The 19,736-nt window shown below is 42.7% G+C and overlaps 1 protein-coding gene across 1 annotated transcript in view; it reads right to left on the bottom strand.

Moving 5' to 3' along the window:
* LOC144774143 (TRPM8 channel-associated factor homolog) overlaps positions 1-19,457 on the bottom strand; it is a 63,465-nt gene extending 44,008 nt beyond the window's left edge. The window contains exon 1 of the mRNA XM_078659162.1: positions 18,828-19,457. Within this exon, the coding sequence (XP_078515288.1) occupies positions 18,828-19,444 (617 nt within the window). The 5' untranslated portion in view covers positions 19,445-19,457. The remainder of the gene's footprint in view (positions 1-18,827) is intronic.
* Between the last annotated feature and the right edge of the window lie 279 nt (positions 19,458-19,736).

The following is a 19,736-nucleotide window of genomic DNA, read 5'->3' as shown; positions in this document are numbered from 1 at the left end:
CAAACATCTTAGTAGGTGCACTGTGGAAAACAACAACCCAAACATCTTAGTAGGTGCACTTGGGAAAACAACATACCAGTAATATCAGTGTGTGCACTGTGGAAAAAAAACCAAGCCAATTATCTTAATATGTGCACTGTGGAAAACAACTTAATCATCTCAATGTGTGCACTGTGGAAAACAACAACCAAAACATCTTGATGTGTGCACTGTGGAAATCCACAATTCAATCATCTTAGTATGTGCAATGTGGAAAACAACAAACCAATCATCCCAGTATATGCACTGTGGAAAGCAGCAACCCAATCCTATTAGTGAGCGTACTGGCGAAAATAACAACCCAAGCATCTCAATATGTGCATAGTGGAAAGCAACAATGTGTGCACTGTGGAAAACCACAACCAAAACATGTTGGTGTGCACTGTGGAAAACAATTCAATAATCTCAATATGTGCACCGTGGAAAACAACAACCCAATCATCTTAGTGTGTGCACTGTAGAAAACAAGAACTCAATCATCTCAGTGAGTGTACTGTGACAAACAGCAAACCAATCATCTTTGTGTGTGCACTGTGGAAAGCAAGAACTCAATCATCTCAGTGAGTGTACTGTGAAAAACAGCAAAACAATCATCTCAGTGTGTGTACTGTGGAAAACAAGAACTCAATCATCTCAGTGAATGTACTGTGGAATACAGCAAACCAATCATCTTAGTGTGTGCACTGTGGAAAACAAGAGCTCAATCATCTCAGTGAGTGTACTGTGAAAAACAGCAAACCAATCTTCTCAGCGCGTGTACTGTGGAAAACTGCAAAACAATCATCTCAGTGTGTGTACTGTGGAAAACAAGAACTCAATCATCTCAGTGAATGTACTGTGGAATACAGCAAACCAATCATCTTAGTGTGTGCACTGTGGAAAACAAGAGCTCAATCATCTCAGTGAGTGTACTGTGAAAAACAGCAAACCAATCTTCTCAGCGTGTGCACTGTGGAAAACAGCAAACCAATCATCTTAGTGAGTGTACTGTGGAAAACAACAAACTCACTCATCTCAGTGAGTGTACTGTGGAAAACAGCAAACAAATCATCTCAGCGTGTGCGCTATGTAAAGCAACAACCCAATCACCTTAGTGTGTGCACTGTGGAAAACAAGAACTCAATCATCTCAGTGAATGTACTGTGGAATACAGCAAACCAATCATCTTAGTGTGTGCACTGTGGAAAACAAGAGCTCAATCATCTCAGTGAGTGCACTGTGGAAAACAGCAAACCAATCTTCTCAGCGTGTGCACTGTGGAAAACAGCAAACCAATCATCTTAGTGAGTGTACTGTGGAAAACAACAAACTCACTCATCTCAGTGAGTGTACTGTGGAAAACAGCAAACAAATCATCTCAGCGTGTGCGCTATGTAAAGCAACAACCCAATCACCTTAGTGTGTGCACTGTGGAAAACAAGAACTCAATCATCTCAGTGAATGTACTGTGGAATACAGCAAACCAATCATCTTAGTGTGTGCACTGTGGAAAACAAGAGCTCAATCATCTCAGTGAGTGCACTGTGGAAAACAGCAAACCAATCTTCTCAGCGCGTGCACTGTGGAAAACAGCAAACCAATCATCTTAGTGAGTGTACTGTGGAAAACAAGAACTCAATCATCTCATTGAGTGTACTGTGGAAAACAGCAAACAAATCATCTCAGCATGTGCACTATGTAAAGCAACAACCCAATCACCTTAGTTTGTGCACTGTGGAAAACAAGAGTTCAATCATCTCAACATGTGCACTGTGCAAAATCAATAACTCAATCATCTCAGTGAGTGTACTGTGAAAAACAGCAAACCAATCATCTTAGTGTGTGCACTGTGGAAAAGAAGAGCACAATCATCTCAGTGAGTGTACTGTGAAAAACAGCAAACCCATCATCTTAGTGTGTGCACTGTGGAAAACAAGAACTCAATCATCTCAGTGAGTGTACTGTGAAAAACAGCAAACCAATCATCTTAGTGTGTGCACTGTGGAAAACAAGTGCTCAATCATCTCAGCGTGTGCACTGTGGAAAACAAGTGATCAATCATCTCAGCATGTGCGCTATGAATAACAATAACCCAATCATCTTAGCGTGTGCACTGTGGGAAACAACAACCCAATCATCTTAGTATTTGCACTGTGGGAAACAACAAGCCAATAATATCAACATGTGGGCTGTGGAAAACAACAACTGAATCACCTTAGTGTGTGCACTGTGGGAAACAACAACTCACGGCTAAGAAAGATGACCTTGATGTTGGGGAACCGATTCTAGTCTCGGTAGTGACACTCAACATTCTGTGATTCTGGGCAAATCACTTAACCCCCTTGTGCCTAACAAAAATGAATGTGTCTGTCTGTAACAAAACTGTTGCTTGTGTAAAGCGCTCTGATAACTTCGGGCATAGGTTGCACTATATAAAACTCCAATAATAATAATAATCTCAGAGTGCACTGTGGAAAACACCAACTCAGCTATCTCAAGGTGTGCACTGTGTAAAACAACAACCCAGTCATCTTAGTGTATGCACTTTGGAAAACAACAATCAAAACATCTTAATATGTGCATTGTAGGGAAATAAAAACAATCATCAAAAGCAGTGCAGAGGTTAAACGAGGCAACTTATCTCAAAGTGTGCATGATATAATAAAACATGACTGTACATTGTGAAAAATAACAATAAAATCATTAGTGTTCGCTAAAGGGAAACAACAACACACTCTTCCTAAATATTGCCCGAATGAAAACAATAACAAAGTTTTGTCAGCGTGTACAATCTGGAAAAAATACAGGCTAATTTTGCCAGAGTACGACAAAACCACCTGAGTTTGTGCATTATTAGGTAACATCAATGCAATTATGGCAAACTAGGCACTTTCCAAAACAACAGACCAATTTTCTTTCTGTCATGCCTACTCTGGATTTCCAGTCTTCCTCCTGCACAGAAACACAACTTACTTGTAACCTGCAGGACAGGAACCGCCCCTGGGCTTATTACCAAGGTCAAAAAGCCTGGTTTGCATTAACGTCTTGGCACAGATGGCTTAAGTTGTCTGTTACAGACATATTGACTCAGATACTTTACCATTGATTTACAGTGTACTTTGGTCCAGCCCCGTTCTCCTGATGTGGTCATATTGCAACAGTGAGGACAGAACTGGTTTGGACTGGGCTCAGAGACCCTTGCCCAAAGTTGCTGTTTCTGCCAAGGAAAGGACAAAGACTGGAACTTTGCTTTGAGCCTGCTTGAGGAAGATCTCCAAGGGCCTGTGTGCGCTGGCCTCCTGTTCTAAAGGCTCAGGGACGCAAAGACTTCACTCCCAGCTCCCCTGAACTCTGCTGCTGAGAGTTCTGACCTGCCAGGAGGTGCTTGTTCCAGTTCTGGGCCTCTAGAGGTTGTGCTTGTTTTTGGGAGCTGGAAGAAACCTGAATAATTAAGAAAATCGACACATCGCTCTTCTTGCGGCTGTTTGTCCAACGGAGCACCACTGTGCGAGAAGAATCTCCAAGCATCGCAACTGTCGAAGCTGATGCAGTGCCTGTTGCCGCTGCAAGCAACGACGCTTCGAGGGATCGCAGCTGAAAAAACCAACGCAGCGTCACTCAGCGCCACCGCATCAATTGCCGACGCATCCCGGATTTCCATGCATTGTACCTGTGCAGCACATTTTTTCCGACGCATTACCTGTCGATCAGATCCGTCTTGGAGTCGACACATCACTTCCTCATACACACGGGACACGATGCATCACTTCTCCTGTGTGCAGCAAAACTGTTGCATTGCCTCCCCATGGTCTCAGGAACCGATGCATCTCTTTGTTTCTTGAACCATCCTTTCTCTGCGGCTGTTTGGCCTTGTGAATTTTGATGCATCTACAGGTACTTTGTAAGAAATTACGCATCCCTAGTTTTCTATAGACCAAGTTGTTTGAAAACTTTTTAAAGTCATAGTCTAATTACATGTATGTTGGATATTTGTCAATTTTGTCTTGTTGAGTTTAGATTAAGATACTTTATTTTTCTAAACTGGTGTGGTGTCCATTTGTGGTGTTATCATTGTATTACTGTGTGTTGTGAGTACAAATACTTTACACATTGCCATTGGGATAAATCTGTCTACTCATTCCAAGCTATCCAGGGGGTGAGCAGGGGCTATCTAAAGTGTGTATCCCTCTTAGCCTGCCTAAAGAAAAAGTGCTGGTGCTCAGACCGTTGCTCAGGACCTGCTGTCAGCCCTATCGAATGTTGTTGTGCCGATTGCAAATGAGTTTTCATCTTGATTCTATCACAAGACATTCCCTGCTTCTTTATCTCACTCTTGCAGATACCCAATTTCTTCCTTTAGCACAATATTTCCTTCCTTCTATTCCTCCTTCTTTACCTCCTGTGTGTTTTTTCTCTCTTTGCTTTTTTGTCAGTCGTATGAGGATAAATACGTGTCAGTCCCCAAAAATGAGTGCTAGCATTCCCCACCTGCAACCATTGGTACAAATGAATAACTGTTCTGTGCACTGTTCACTATGCTGTTTTCTTTTTCTCTCTCATTTTCCTGCCATTCCCCTGCTTTACGCAATTAGTGTTTGCATGGACATCATTCTATCTGGTAGTGGTTACTTCAAAACCCCTTTCTACATTTAACTGCAAGTAAATCCTACTGTTGTAGATACAGAAGGTTGTTTGTTTCTCAATGCAAGTGACATGAATTAGGTAATATTTTTAGAATCATTTATTGCAGAGTATACATTTAGGAGGCAGCGTACCTGCTTCGGACATAAAAAATTAGCAACAATTGATAGACATGGGAAAGTGAAGATGCCCATTTCTGTTGAAGTTGCACCCTCTCTGCAATCTGTCCTGTTGGAAACAAAGAGCAGTCAACATGTTGCCAGTGTTTCTCCTTTCAACAAAAGACATTGGAGGTGTTAATGATGTCCTGGTTTCCTGAGAATGAAGGAGTAGAGGTGGACAGCTGTCGAGCCACACGTGATCACGAATGTTAGTGCAGCCAGATTACAGGATACACTTAGGTTTGACTCCAGAGACCTCTAGTAATGGTTTTAAAAGCCTAAAACATTGCAATGTGCTTTAGTAAAGATTAAATTTTAACTCCAGGGACCTCTAGTAATGGTTTTGTAAATAATGCAGAGGATTTCAAAGACCGTGAGTGCTGACAAGGGGAGCCAATGGAGTTCCATCAGGATGGGGGTGATGTGATCCTGTTTCTTCCGGTCCTGGATGAGATGTGTTGAAGTATATAGGATGCCCTCAAGCAGAGCCAATGGAGTTCCATCAGGATGGGGTGATGTGATCCTGTTTCTTCCGGTCCTGGATGAGATGTGTTGAAGTATATAGGATGCCCTCAAGCACAGCCAATGGAGTTCCATCAGGATGGGGGTGATGTGATCCTGTTTCTTCCGGTCCTGGGTGAGATGTGCTGGGGTATATAGGATGCCCTCAAGGGGAGCCAATGGAGTTCCATCAGGATGGGGGTGATGTAATTATATTTCCTTGGGTCCTTGATGACAAATGCTGCATGCAGTGTGAAGGATGGTATTTAGGGATGTCTGTGTGGTATCTGAAAGGCCAATGAGCAAGGCGTAACAACCATCCAGATGTGAGAGCATGAGTGTTTGAACAGCAGTTCTTAAGTAACTCTCTGTAATAAAAAGCTTAAATTTCTCTACAACACAGAGCTGGTACCAGGTAGTCTTGGTTTGTTTTGTTTTTTCCACAATGTGTTCCTTGAGGTTGAGATTGGTGTTTAAGGGGAATCCAAGTGATTTGGAATTCAGTGACAATAAGGGCTTGAAGTCATCAAGGTTCATGTCATTAAGCATGTTTGTGGCATTGCACTTCTAAAGCAGAAAGAGACTTTCTCACATACAGCCTGATTCATCAATCTCCCGTTTTGCGAGCCCCTAATAGCGAATCATAAGGAATCGCTATTAAGGACTTGCAAAACGGGATTCATGTAGGAATTGCAAAAAATATTGCGATTCCTACATGTTCCTTATTTGCGATTAGCAAATTGCTAATCGCAAATAAGGAATAACTCCCCATTCATTCCTATGGGCCTACAGGCTTATAGGAATGCATGGGGAGTTATTCCTTATTTGCGATTAGCAATTTGCTAATCGCAAATAAGGATGCGATTTCAAGGGTGCAGGGGTGTCCAAAGGACACCCTGTAGCACCCCTGAAATGTAATCTACATTGGTGTTGCGCACACACATGTCCAAAGGACATGTGTGTCTGTAACATGCAACTTAGAAAAATGCATTCAAATGCATTTTTCCAAGTTTTTGCTATTTACCACGAGGTCTGACCTCTCAGTAAATAGCGGCCAAAAATTGCAATTTCGCAATTTTAAAATGATTCATGTATTGCATTTAAGGAATCTCAAATAGAGATTCCTTAAATGCAATTCTTCGCAAATGTGCGAATTCTTGAATAGCGAATTTTGCATTTGGGATGATGAATCCCAAATGCAAAAATTGCACTCGCAAAAGGCAAGATTCTGAGAATCTTGCCCTTTGCAAGTGCAATTTAGCTTGATGAATCAGGCTGATAGTTGTGTATTATCATCATATTGGTGAATTGTGACACTGTCATCTGTGAGTGAAGCCCAAAATGGCTCCATGTACATTTTAAAAATGACAGGGGAGATGGACCCCTTTTAGAGATTGAGAAATAATGTCTGGGAGGGGAGGGATAACCACATTTAAGTCACAGGGAAGCATTGCTGAAAGGGTGAAAATGAGTGTGAGCTGTGAGATATGGATCTGTACCTCTCTTCAGGTAGTCTTGGTCCAGTCCATGAGGGCTCTTAACCATCCACCCTGCACTAAGCGAACAGGAGCAATACCTGGAGTAAGATCACTGATGCCAGCAGTATCGTCTGTCGTTGACATGAGTGGGAGCCGGTCCAGACCTTGGGGTTTCTGACTACTAAGTCGATACGAGGAGCAGCCCATTTCTCTCTGAAGTTCAGTCTTGGTTCAGATGCTGCCTTCCCTGGTGCAGCATTTCTTTCTGAGGTCCACTGGTTCAGCAGGCGCTCTTCTTCTTCTGTCCTTTTCAAGTCCAGAAGTCTTCTGAGGCTGGAAGCTGGAGATGCCACGTTTATGGCAAACTTCAGCTTGTGGGTTGGGAGGACTCTCTAGCCATTGGGTCTATAATTGCTCCGGGGCAGCTCTACATTTTTTAAACTTTTTGTTGCGATTGGCGCTTAACTATCCCACAGTGCATACCTGTGCTAAAATCCAAAAGGAAGGGACTCCTGTTCCGTGGGTCAGAACTATGGAAACACACCGCAGGTGAGTCAAGTGTTATGAGCCACCACTTCTGGAAAACTGGTTCTGTAATGGGTTTTCCCCCTCTAGAGGAGATGCCAGCCTGTCTATATATCATCATCATCAATATCATATACAAAGGCTGAGGTGTGATTTGCATTTGCTTCTCAGAGGTGATAGCCCCATTGAAGCTGCATAATCTGTGGTCACCACCCTCTGGCCATCCTGCTGGAGGAGGTTACACCTCCTCTCACCAATAGTCCCTTTTGTTCCAATTGCTGGCAGTGCTTCACACCTCCCAGCAGGACATCAGCAAGTTGTCTTGGTTCACAACTATTGTAGCTGAGCAGAAAAGGCTCCCAGGGTTGTGGGCAACAAATTAATGCCTTTTCAAAGTAATTTCTATATTAAACATTATGTTTAATTGAACCTCAGTAATAAGTCTTCTTTATTGTAAAGATTAATTTGATACCTTACAGTACTATGCGTGAGTTGGATGTAGTGAGCTGATATCCAGGTGGCAATCTTATGCATACATTCCCTGAATCTTAGTTTGGTGGATTCTGGGCTGGGCCACAGACTAAATGACATAAAAGCTGCATGATCTCATCATGTTAGGGGGGGGGGGGGCACATATATATTAAAAAGGGTGGGGCTCAAAGATGATCCCTGTGGCACCCTCTTGTCTAATACCACAGGTCTAGAGTTGAAAAAATGTACCTGTAATGAGTGAGTTTGATCAGTCAGAAAGCTTTTCAGTCATCTTAGTGCTTTACCCCCGCCGCTAATCTCCCCTGGCGTTTGGATTAGGGTTGCATGAGAAATGGTGTTGAAAGTAGCAGAAAGGTCTAGTGAAATCAGCGTAGCTGAGTTACCTACATCCAGAGCAAGTCTGATTGAATTTAGAGCCTCAATGAGTGCTGTTTCTGTTCTAGAAGAGGTCTGTAAAATTGACTGATCTGATCTAAAAGAAAGTGGGTTCCTGAAACTGGTCCCAGGATGCTTGTTTCCGGTCCAGGTAGGACCTGGCCTGTCCATTCGGGTGGACTGTTCTCATGATGAACAGGGTCGGGACTGATTTGTATGTGGCTGGATGCAAACTGTGGTAGCTTAGTGAGCAGAAGAACAATGATGAATTCAATCCAGATCTATGACTGGGGGTGAGTGTCTGAAAAGTTTCAGCACTCCGTCCATCATCTTATTGTGTTTGATTGACTACGAGCTCCATAAGAAAGGGGAGCAATAGTTTGCCAACTCTAGCGGATCAGCCTTGCATGTTCTTACCATTAATATGCAAGAGGCAGGGATCCTGGTGACTGCTGGTGACCTGGCATGGGCGTGGCACGCCGGCAGCGCGTCTCTGCTGGGACGCTTCATAAATAGCCTTCAGGCTGCCTAAGGAACAATGCATGCATTCAGAGGACTAGCCCGCCAATCACAATAAATTGTGGGTGCAGTCGTCCTCTAAAGTCTTAATTTAGTTTGGTTTAATTCCCTTTATATAATTGGCACAAACTGTGGAAGAGCAGGGATCTAAACTTCTATTTGAGTTTTTGCTTACCTGCCTTGTGTTATAATCCGGTAAAGTGTTGCTGTGCCATCAAAGTGATCAGAATGCTTCAGAGCCGAAAAGTGAAAAGTACGATCAGACGGTTAAATCTTTAAAATTAGTCTTTAGCACAATTAGCCAAAAGGAGAGGTGAAGATTAACCATGGATGATCCCCGCTAGACGAATGAATGGGCGGTCACATCCAACACTCCTCAGGATTTCTGTTTGCACTGTACAAATTATTTATAAATATGACTTTGCTAAGGCCTGGAAGACTTTTTAATACATTGGTTTTTATAATTGTTTTTTAACTTCTATGTAACTTTTTATGATAGAAACATCCTTTTTATGCACTTTGTATGGTATTGTTTTCATACCGAATAAAGTAATCTGTCTGTCTGTCTGTCAAAAGGAGAATCACAGAAGCAGCAAGTGTAATCTGTAGTAGAGTGACCTGTGTGGTGCCACTTCACTATATGATACTCCTCGCCAAGTCAGTCGACTCCAGTCCACGCTGCACTACTCCAGTCTGTGACAGGGCACTCCACTCTCCGACATCCCACTTCACTCTACGCCACTCCAATTTATGGCCCTCCAGACCACTTCACTCTACTGGACGAAAGGCCACTACACTCTACCCCACTCCATGTTATTCCACTCTATGCCACTCCACTATACACCACTCCACTCTACACCACTCTACTCAATGCTATTCCACTCGACTCTTTGCAACTCCATTCTAAGCCACCCCACTCCACTCTATGCCACTCCACTCTACACTGCTCTATGCTACTTCACTCGAGCTATTCCACTTTATGCCACTCCACTCCCTCTACGCCATGCTATGCTACTCCACTCCACTCTGCACTATTCACTCTATGCCACTCCACTGTAAGCTATTCCACTTTATGCCAACCAAGGCCACTCCACTCTGAACTATTCCACTCTATGCTACTCTGCTCTATGTCACTCCACTCTATAATAATTCCAACTTGTAAAGTACAAACATATCACCCCTTTAAGTGTTTCAAGGCACTGGGCACCATCAAGGGAATTAAGTGAGCTATTGCCCATTCACATGATGCTAAGCTGAGCTGCCACCGGCACTGAGGAACAGACCGTGAACCCTGCACTCCGGAGTCAGCTGCTTTGGCTGCTGGCCATTATAGAAATGGGGTAACCCAATATGGTTCGTCGACCTGGGTAATTAATGGTATCAAAAAACAGTGACCCAAACCAATAGTCAAAGATCAACTGAATATATTCTTACAATCAATATTTTTTCTATGTTAGTGAGCCTTCCAATTATTCTGTTCTAGAGATTCAACCAATAACTTCATTAAAAAGGAAAATGCAGTACCCTGACAAACAAAACCTGGTTGATCAGCGGGAGTTTAATGAATCACTCCATCGCACAAGTTATTTATATACATTTCTATATTGATACATTAACGGTACAAAGGAGCAATGTTACTAAAAACGTGCAAAAAAAAGAAAGTGCGGTGATTAGAGAAAGAGTGAAAGAACTGGTCAAGATCGATGACACAGAAGTGTTATATAAACAGTTTACATTAATTCAATGTATGCTGGTATCAATAAATTCCAGCCCTACCTGCTGGGCCACACCTCTCCTATGACACTCCACACTATGCCACTTAACTCTATGCCAATGCAATCTATGCTCTTCTATCTATGCCACTCCAACCTACGCCACTCTACTGTATGCTACTCCAGTCTATGTCCGTCCATTCTACACAATTCCACTTTACGACATTTCCCTCTGCATCAATCTATGCCACTCCACTCTATGCCACTCCACTCTATGCCACTCCACTCTATGCCACTCCACTCTATGCCACTCCACTCTATGCCACTCCAGTCAATATTTTTTGTTGTTGTTTAAATCAACTTTATTTGGGCATGAAATAGCCATAACGGTACACAATTTATACATAAGACGCTGTGCAACTAGGCTAAAGCACCAAAATACATAAGCTAGTAATAAATATTAAAAGACATCAAACCTAATAAGATTAACAGCAGACAATATCATAATAAATCTACATGTTGCATAGAAAATGAACTTTAAAATACTTAAGTGATCAGTAATTAGTAAGATCAGTCTTCTAACATTGTTTTTCTGGAGGATACCGCAGCTTGAAGAAACATAGCTACACAACAACAGAATTCTTCACCAGTACATAATACATGGGGTGCCTGTGTACAGGACCACATATTTCTATATATCATAAAAGGCATATGAAATCTTTTTGTATATAACACAGAAAAGCCACAGAAAATAAGAAAGTGCATCATAGTTTGTTTGGACCTATTAATGGAAGGTTCACTTGCTTCCTGCAAGCAACAGTCTGTGGCCCTCTATCCAAAAACAAATTGGTTAGGCGTCTTCCTTCCGGGGATTTTTTAACGTAAGCCAACCAAGGGATGGAGAGGCCCTGATCACAAGCCAGACAGTCATTAATTATATTTTTAGTTAGTATGGCATCTCCGAGCTCCAGATGGATAGCCGCAGGAGGGACGGATGACTGTGAATATGGTCGCTCAAATAATCTATGCCCAATTCACTGTGGCTTGTAAACTGGGAGGTCGATACAGGAGCTGATAATAACCTCCTATAGAACCTATTCTCCTCCCTCTTGAGGGTTGTGAGATTGCCCAGGTCCCAAACGCCTGCTCCATGAGTCGCTATAGGAATGCACTTTGCAGAGTATATTTGCAATAAGTGTTTCAAAGGCCTCCCCTTTGGTGACTTAGTAATGACCCAAATGCTCTGGAAAACGTTGGACTACACTGTGCAACATATGAGGGACAATGAGACCGAAGAGCTGAAGTTAATTCCTAAATAAGAAAAAGTGGCAGTGATAGTTAAAATGTTTGTGCAATTTTGTACACCTCATGTTTTAAAAGATGCAAGGCTTTGAGAGTATGGATGATGAAAACTGGTTCATTTGCATAGAGTAACACAAGAAGGAGGTACTGCAGACCAGAGTTACCATAGGAGTACTCCTAGTAAGTTCTATACTGAGCTCAATTATGTTAAAGATAAAAAGTAATGGAGCTAATATGCACCCCTATAGGACCTCCCTTCAATACTAAACTCACAAGAAACTTCTCCCTTGCTCCCAAACCTCACCCGTGCCTTAGTGCCTGTATGAAGAGAAATCAGTAGATATACAATGGATGGATCCATCTTTAATTCAATAAGCAGATGCCACAGGTTTGCCCAGTTGAAACAGTCAAATGCCATTGACAGGTCCATGAAGGCAAGATACATGATGACTGTTTGGCCACAGTATACTTTTTAGCAATCAGGCACTGCTCAACAGCCCCCATGCCACTTCTGAAACCGTATTGGAAAACGTTTTATACTTTATTTTCGTCAGCCCACTGTGCTACTCTATTGTATAAAACTCTACCCAGACTTTTCGCTGGAGCTTCAATCAAGGAAATATCACTCTACACTATTCTACTCTACGTCATTCCACTCAATGCCATTCTATTCTATGCCACTCCAATCTACACCTTTCAATTTTACACCACTCAACTTTATGCCACTCCACTCCACTCCACTCCAAGTTGTTTCACCCTAAGTCATGTTTCACCCTAAATTATTTCACTCCACTCTATGCCACTTCACTGTATCCCACTTCACTCTACGCCACCCCACTCAATGTAATTTTATTCTATGCCACTCTACTCTATGCCATTCCACTCTACACGTTTCCACTTTGCGAAACTCTATTCTACACCAGTCGATACTGTGCTATTTCACTCTACAACACTCCACTCTATGACACTCACCTCTACGTCACTCTACTCTATCTCACTCCACTCTATGCCATTTCACTCTACCCCAGTCTGCTACACGCGACTCCACTCTATGCCTCTTCACTCGATGCAATTCAACTCTATGTTATTCCACTTTACACTACTCAACTCTATGCCACTCTACTCAAAGTTGTTACAATCTATACCACTCCACTCTATGACACTCAACTTTATGCCACTCCACTCTAAGCCACTTCACTTTGTCCTATTCTACGCCTCTCCCCTCTATGCCACCCCAATATACTTTATGCCACTCACCGCTAAGCCTCTCCACTTGATGCAATTCCACTCTACGCCATTACAATCTATGCCTCTCCACTCTCCATCACTCCACTAGATCCTATTCCACTTGAACACCACTCCACTGTTCGCTTCTCCAATCTACATCACATTCCAATTTATGCAATTCCACTCCACGCCACTCCACTGTATGCCACTCCAAGCTACTCCACTGAACGCCCCTCCACTCTACACTACTCCACTTTACGCCAATCTATTTTATTCCACAGTATGCCACTCTGTTCTACGCCACTTCTCTCTATGCCATTGGACTCAACCTACTCCAGTATACGCCACTCCACTCTACGCTATTCCATTCTACCCCACTCCACTCTGTGCCAATGCGCTTTATGTCACTCTATTGTACACCACTCCACTCTACGCCACTCTATTCTATGCCACTCTACTCTGCAGTATTATGCTCAACACCACTTCACTCTATGCCATTCCACTCTACGCCATTCCAATCTACGTCACTCCATTGTATGATATTCCACTCTATGCCACAACATTGTGAGACATGACTGTCTATGCTATAACACTCTACGCACGTTCAAACTAAACTATTCTACTCTACACCACTCCACTCTACACTACTCCACTTATGCCACTCCACTGCACACCATTCCACTCAATGCTACCTATACTATATGCAACTACACACTATGCTGCTCCACTTTATTTCACTCCGCTCTATGCCATTCCACTCTACAACACTCAACTTTACGCTATTCAACTCTACAACACTCAGTTCTATGCCATATTGCTGTAGAACTACCCCACACTACAGCACTCCACTGTATGCTACTACACTCTACCGTATTCCGCTCTACAAAACTCCACTCTATGCCTTTCCATACCACTCTATTCTATGCTATTCCACTCCACGCCACTTCGTTCTATCCCGCTGCACTCTAAGTCCCTCCACTCTACGGCCCTCCTCTCTATGCCACTCCACTCTACACTATTCCACTCTACCCCACTACACTCAACACTATTCCACTCAATGCCACTTGATTCTATACCACTCTACACCTCTTCATTCTATGCTATTGCACTCTACACCACTCTATGCCACTCCACTCTACACCACTCCACTGTATGATATTCCACTCTACGCAACTCCACTCTATGCCACAACACTCTAAACCATGACACTCGATCTACACTATTTCACTGTGTACCACTCCCCTCCACACCATTCCACTCTATGCTATTCCACCCTACCCAGCTTTCCTCTATTCCGCTCCACGCCATTCCACACTATGTTATTTCACTCTACCCAGCTTCACTCTATGCCGATCCACCCTATGCCACTCCACTCTACACTATTCAACTCTACACCATTCAATTCTATGCCACTCTACTGCAGCCCTTTTCCACTCCGAACCAATTCACTGTATGCCACTCCACTCTACATTATTCCTCTCTACTCAGCTCCATTTTAAGCCAATTAGCATAGAGTGCCATGCTATTCTACTCTACACCACTCAACTCAATGGCACTCTACTCTATCCCGCTGAACTCTGCATTACTCCACTCTATGCCATTCCACCCTATGCCACTGCACTCTATACCATTGCACTGTATGCCACTCGACTCAATGCTATTTCACTAAATGCCACTCCACTCTATGCAACGCCACTCTCTGCCACTCCACTCTATGCCACTGCACTGTTCAGTATTCAACTCTGCATCACCCCACTCTACACCACTCTACTCTACACTATTCCACACTATGCCACGCCAGGCCACTCTGTGCCACAACATTGTACACCTCAAAACTGTATGTAACTCAACTCAATGCTCTCCACTCTACCCCACTCCATGCTATTACACTCTAAGCCACTCCACTCTATGCCACTCCACTCTATGGCACCCCAGTCTACGTCACTCAACAGTATGATATTCCCATCTATGCCAATCCATGCTATTCTACTCTACCTAAATCAACTCTATGCCACTTCAGTCTATGCCACTCCACTTTCTGCTATTTCACTGTATGACCCCCCAGTCTTAGCTCTTCCACTCTACATGATTCCACTCCATGCAACTCCACTTTAGGCCACTCCACTCCACACTATCCTACTGTATGCCACTCCACTCTATGCTGCTGCACTCTACGCCACTCCATGCCACTCCACTTTAGGCCACTCCACACTATCCTACTGTATGCCACTCCACTCTATGCTGCTGCACTCTACGTCACTCCATGCCACTCCATTCTCACTCACTGCACTCCATGCCACTCAACAAATACATGTTGATAATGTATTCCACAGATTAGTCGGCACTAGTCCTTGAATAAATCATCTTCTAATTTCTTCACCTTCTTCTCCCCTTTGAAATTCTCCTCTGGAGTCACACAAGGAATCTTAAGTGAAAATGTCCCTCCCCTTGCTATAAATGCTGCCCTCGCCCGCCCGCTCAATTTTTATTTGCATTTTTCCCAGTGCAATCTCTTCTTCATGTGGAGCAGGTACATATTTTCAGGAGATGAATCTCTCTCTTGCCATTCTCAATCTTTCTTTGTTTGATTTAGTGCCCAGCACATCTACCCAGAATTTTATAGTGGTTATAGGAAACCAAAGCAAAGTTCTGGTAGAAGATCTTGTGTGACCGCTCATGAGACTGCTGGGGACTCAGATTGACGGCTTTATTGACCAGTACCACTGTGGCTAAAAAAAAAAAGAAGTAATTGTTTCCTCCGCAGAACATTGATTATTCATGGTGGGGCATTTTTCAGACTTACCACTCCTTGGGCCCGATTCACAAATGTGAATTTAGACCAAAAGTCTAACTTAGGCCTGAAGTCTAACTTCAGTACTGCTGGACTTGACCCTTTTTGCAGGGTCATCCTTGAACTGGTTACCTTCCTCCTGTATTTTGTCTTATCTGTTTTTGTTGGTTTTGTGACTCTGGGCACTTTACCACTGCTGATCAGTGCTTTTCTGCACCGTGACAAACGCCTCAAGTAAAGGTACTGTGACTGAGTCTGTCGACACTTGAGTGGGCCAGTACCAATGTGGTCTGCTGGATTATTTAGACTCTGTGTTATTTCAGCAACGTTGTAGCCGGACAGGGCTACCGAATCGCCCAGAACTTTGATTTAAGCATTTCTTTTAACAAGAACTCTTTATTTCTAATAGTATTGTGGATTATGCTTGTCGTTTAAGGTCTTGTGGTAAATCTATATAAAAGATACTTATTTTTATAGATATACAACCTGTGTGGTGTCCATCTGTAGTGTTGTCACTTGATTACAGTAAGTGTTCACAAATGCTTTACACACTGCCTCTGAGATAAGCCTGTCTGCTCGTGCCAAGCTACCAAGGGTTTGAGTAGGGGTTATTTTAGGAGTGTATCCCCTTACCCTGACTAGTGGAGAGGGTCCCTATGTGTCACAAGTACAAACATGTGCCAACAAGAGACCCCCAAATCTAACAAGTACTTTTTGTATTCACAAAGGTAAGTTACTGAGAGTAAAGTTAGACTTTTGAAAATGTGAAAATGAAGTACAAAATATAAGAAGGGAAGGGAAGGGAAAGGAGAGTGTTTGTGTGAGAGGGTAGGGGGTAGAAAAGGGATGGAAGAGGAGGAGGTGGAAAGATCAAAGAAAACAGAGGTAAGAAAGGTAAAAACAATGGAAAAGGAAAGATAATGTATGTGCAGGGACGATGGCAATAGAGGTGGAGACATCAGAGAGAATCCTGCAAGGAACCTGAGAGCATGTGACAGAATTCCCTTTTAATAGAATGAGTTATGGACCGTTTCTATGGGGAATTATGGGGTAAATTGCACTGCTTTCCCCAGGAGGTGACCCTCGTCCTCCTCTGAGGAAGGTGGCGTGAATGCAGTCCAGCTTAGGGCACTGCCCACGCAGGAAGTGTGTGATACTAGTGGTGAAAATGTGCAGTGCCAATTGGATAAGTGGGTGGCAGCCTCCTAAGCCAAAGTCTTGGAATATGCACCATTATTAATTAATTAATTAATTAATTAATTTCTTTAAGTAATCGCTGCTTCAGGCTTTTATCCGTCTGCAATTAAAAAGCAAAATGTCCAAAAAAGCTTGAAGGTAATTGCTTGATTATAAAACCAAAATATATGTTTTATCTTAGTATGTATAAATATTTAGATAAAGGAACTGTTATCATTGATAGTAACCAAAATGGAATGGGTTGTGTGAGGGCCAGGCCATCCTACATTGCTGGATGCCCCCTAAATGACCTCGTGCCCAATTCACAGAACTAACTTCAGACAAAATCCTAAACTTACTACCATGTTGGTATTAACAGGAGGCACTTACTCATTTTGGTATTAACAGAAGGCACTAAAACTAATGTTTTTCCATCTACAAACACACATATGGAGCTTCTACTCTGTAGCTGGTTCCCATTGATCTTTACATATGTAACAGGGAAAGTGAATTAGCTCTACCTTTTCCTCTCTCTCTTGTTTGCTACTCATGAATATTAACTACAAGCATTGTGATTCCCCAATTTACAGGTAACTCAGGCAATTATCTAGATTTATCAGGGGATGCCTGCAGGAATACAGAGCTTCTCAAACAACCAGAAATTATAAGAATTTATGGGGTTCATCTCGGACAGAGTATCCAACCTTTTCACTAACAAGAGTTACTTATGTTCAATAAAAGTCATCCTGAGCAACTAACATTATTAGTGTTGTGCACACTAGACAAGTTTGCTTTAGTGGCAACCATATGGAGGATTACCAGATGTGATCACTTCAGTGCGCATTACCAACAGTAATGTAAAATTGGATTTGTTAATTTGGAATGCCTCTACAAGGGTAATACTCAAAAAACCTCTTATCCTGTAGACAGGAGACAATAGGGACGGCATCTGTGGATGCTTGGAATGGTTTGAACAGGACCTAGATGGAGTGCTTTGATGGTGCTGATGCAGGACCCGGGCCTAAACATAGGATGAGTTTGAACACATTCACTGGTGTTGTGTGTGTCTCTCTCAGCTCTCTCTCAGTAGACCTTGCAGGTAATTCAAACAACCCACACCACCACTTGAAAAACTCCCCGTCAACACACTGACCCAACCCAGCTTCTGCTGTACAGGCAAGCAAGCAGTGGTGGGACTGGTTTCAAATTGGGCTTGGTGACATGGGATTGCTGCTGACTGCCCCACCCCGGACAAAGGACAGTGGAAGGCACTGCCCTCAGGGCACCATAAGTAGAATTTTATTTTCACCTAGAAATGGCCATAAGCAGAAGCTATGAAATAATATCAACAAAATCCAGAAATAGGATGAATAGAGAAATCTTAGGTTTTAGGTCTCATAATAAAGATGTACACTCAAGACTCCATTGAAGTCTAGCCCTCTGTGAAAACTAGTGGTCAAAACATGGCTATCAGATTCCTTTAATGCCTTACACCCTTTGCAGTTACGGTATCCTATCTTGCCTCAAGTTGATGCCTCAGAGGTCAGTGAACAACCTCAAACCTTGGCCAACAAAGAGACCTTCTTGGACCCATTTCAGCTAGATGACTTCTTGAATCTCAAACCCCTCTCCCAGTTCTTGAATGACTACTAATTGACACCTTTCCACTGCCACCTCCTCACCTCTACCACTATCTTTTCAAACCTCAGCCTCACATCAATCATTATGGACATCATTATAATCAAGTGTGCATAGCAGGTCAATATTGATTTACTTTGTTTCATGTGAAGGTTCCTTTTCCATATTATATATTATATAGACTAGAAAAAATGCCTTTTTGATTGAGTGGTTTATACCATTGTCAATCCCCACGTTTTAAGTATAAGTATAAGGTCTTGCTTTCACTCACCCGACAAGCAATGGACTAATTGGAATTTCTTTGGAGACTGAGTAAGCTCCTCTCTCTCCAGTGTTGGATGTGAAATAGATGCCAGACACATTGATCACTTCATTTCCAGGAAATTCAAAGCAGACCTTTTCTGTGCCGTGCTTGGAGGCCCAATTCCAGGCTTGACCTGCGATGAGGAGACCACCTCCTTTCTTCACAAATGCAATAAGCTCTTTCTTCTGAGCGCCATTATAAGCGTCCATGCAATACACGCCAAAGGACTCCAGAAACCCACCAGTGGACTGCACCTTGATGCCATGATCAGAGAAGGTCTTCACCATGGAGGCAAATATAGACTGGACACCAACCAGAGCATCTGCTGAGGGTTTCAGCCATTGGACAGCATTGAGGAGGAACTGTGAGAACTTTGGGCTATAGAAGTAGACCTCATGAGCGATGGCCACAATCCGGCCCTTCCCGTACTGAGACGCTGCAATCAGAACTTGGCCAGAGTTACTCACAAGGACAGGGAAGGCTTTATCCCCAATCACGAGTAGTTCAGAGGGAATGGCAGTTCCTGTAAAGTCCAAAGTGTCAACACCTTTTGTCAAGGCTCCGTAAGATTCTCTGAGGGTCATTTCAATGGTTTCTTGATCCTGAAAGCATATAAATAACAAACAATCATCATCCTTGAAATGCCCCAAATGTGCTGTTCCTTGCTGAATACCCTAATATCCTGCTCGTGCCCTGTACCTATCGTGACTTTGAACATGCCATTAATACTAATCTATGACATATCATTAATATTTTACTACGAACATACATGTAATAATTATGTATGACATAGCAATAATGTGTTACAATTATTCATTATATTATTTATTTTATTTTACTATGAACATATAATGCTCTGTGTGCAAGTGCCTGGTA

The sequence above is a fragment of the Lissotriton helveticus genome, chromosome 8, assembly GCF_964261635.1.
Source record: "Lissotriton helveticus chromosome 8, aLisHel1.1, whole genome shotgun sequence".
NCBI lineage: Eukaryota > Metazoa > Chordata > Amphibia > Caudata > Salamandridae > Lissotriton > Lissotriton helveticus.
This window is presented reverse-complemented; position numbering and strand designations above follow the sequence as displayed.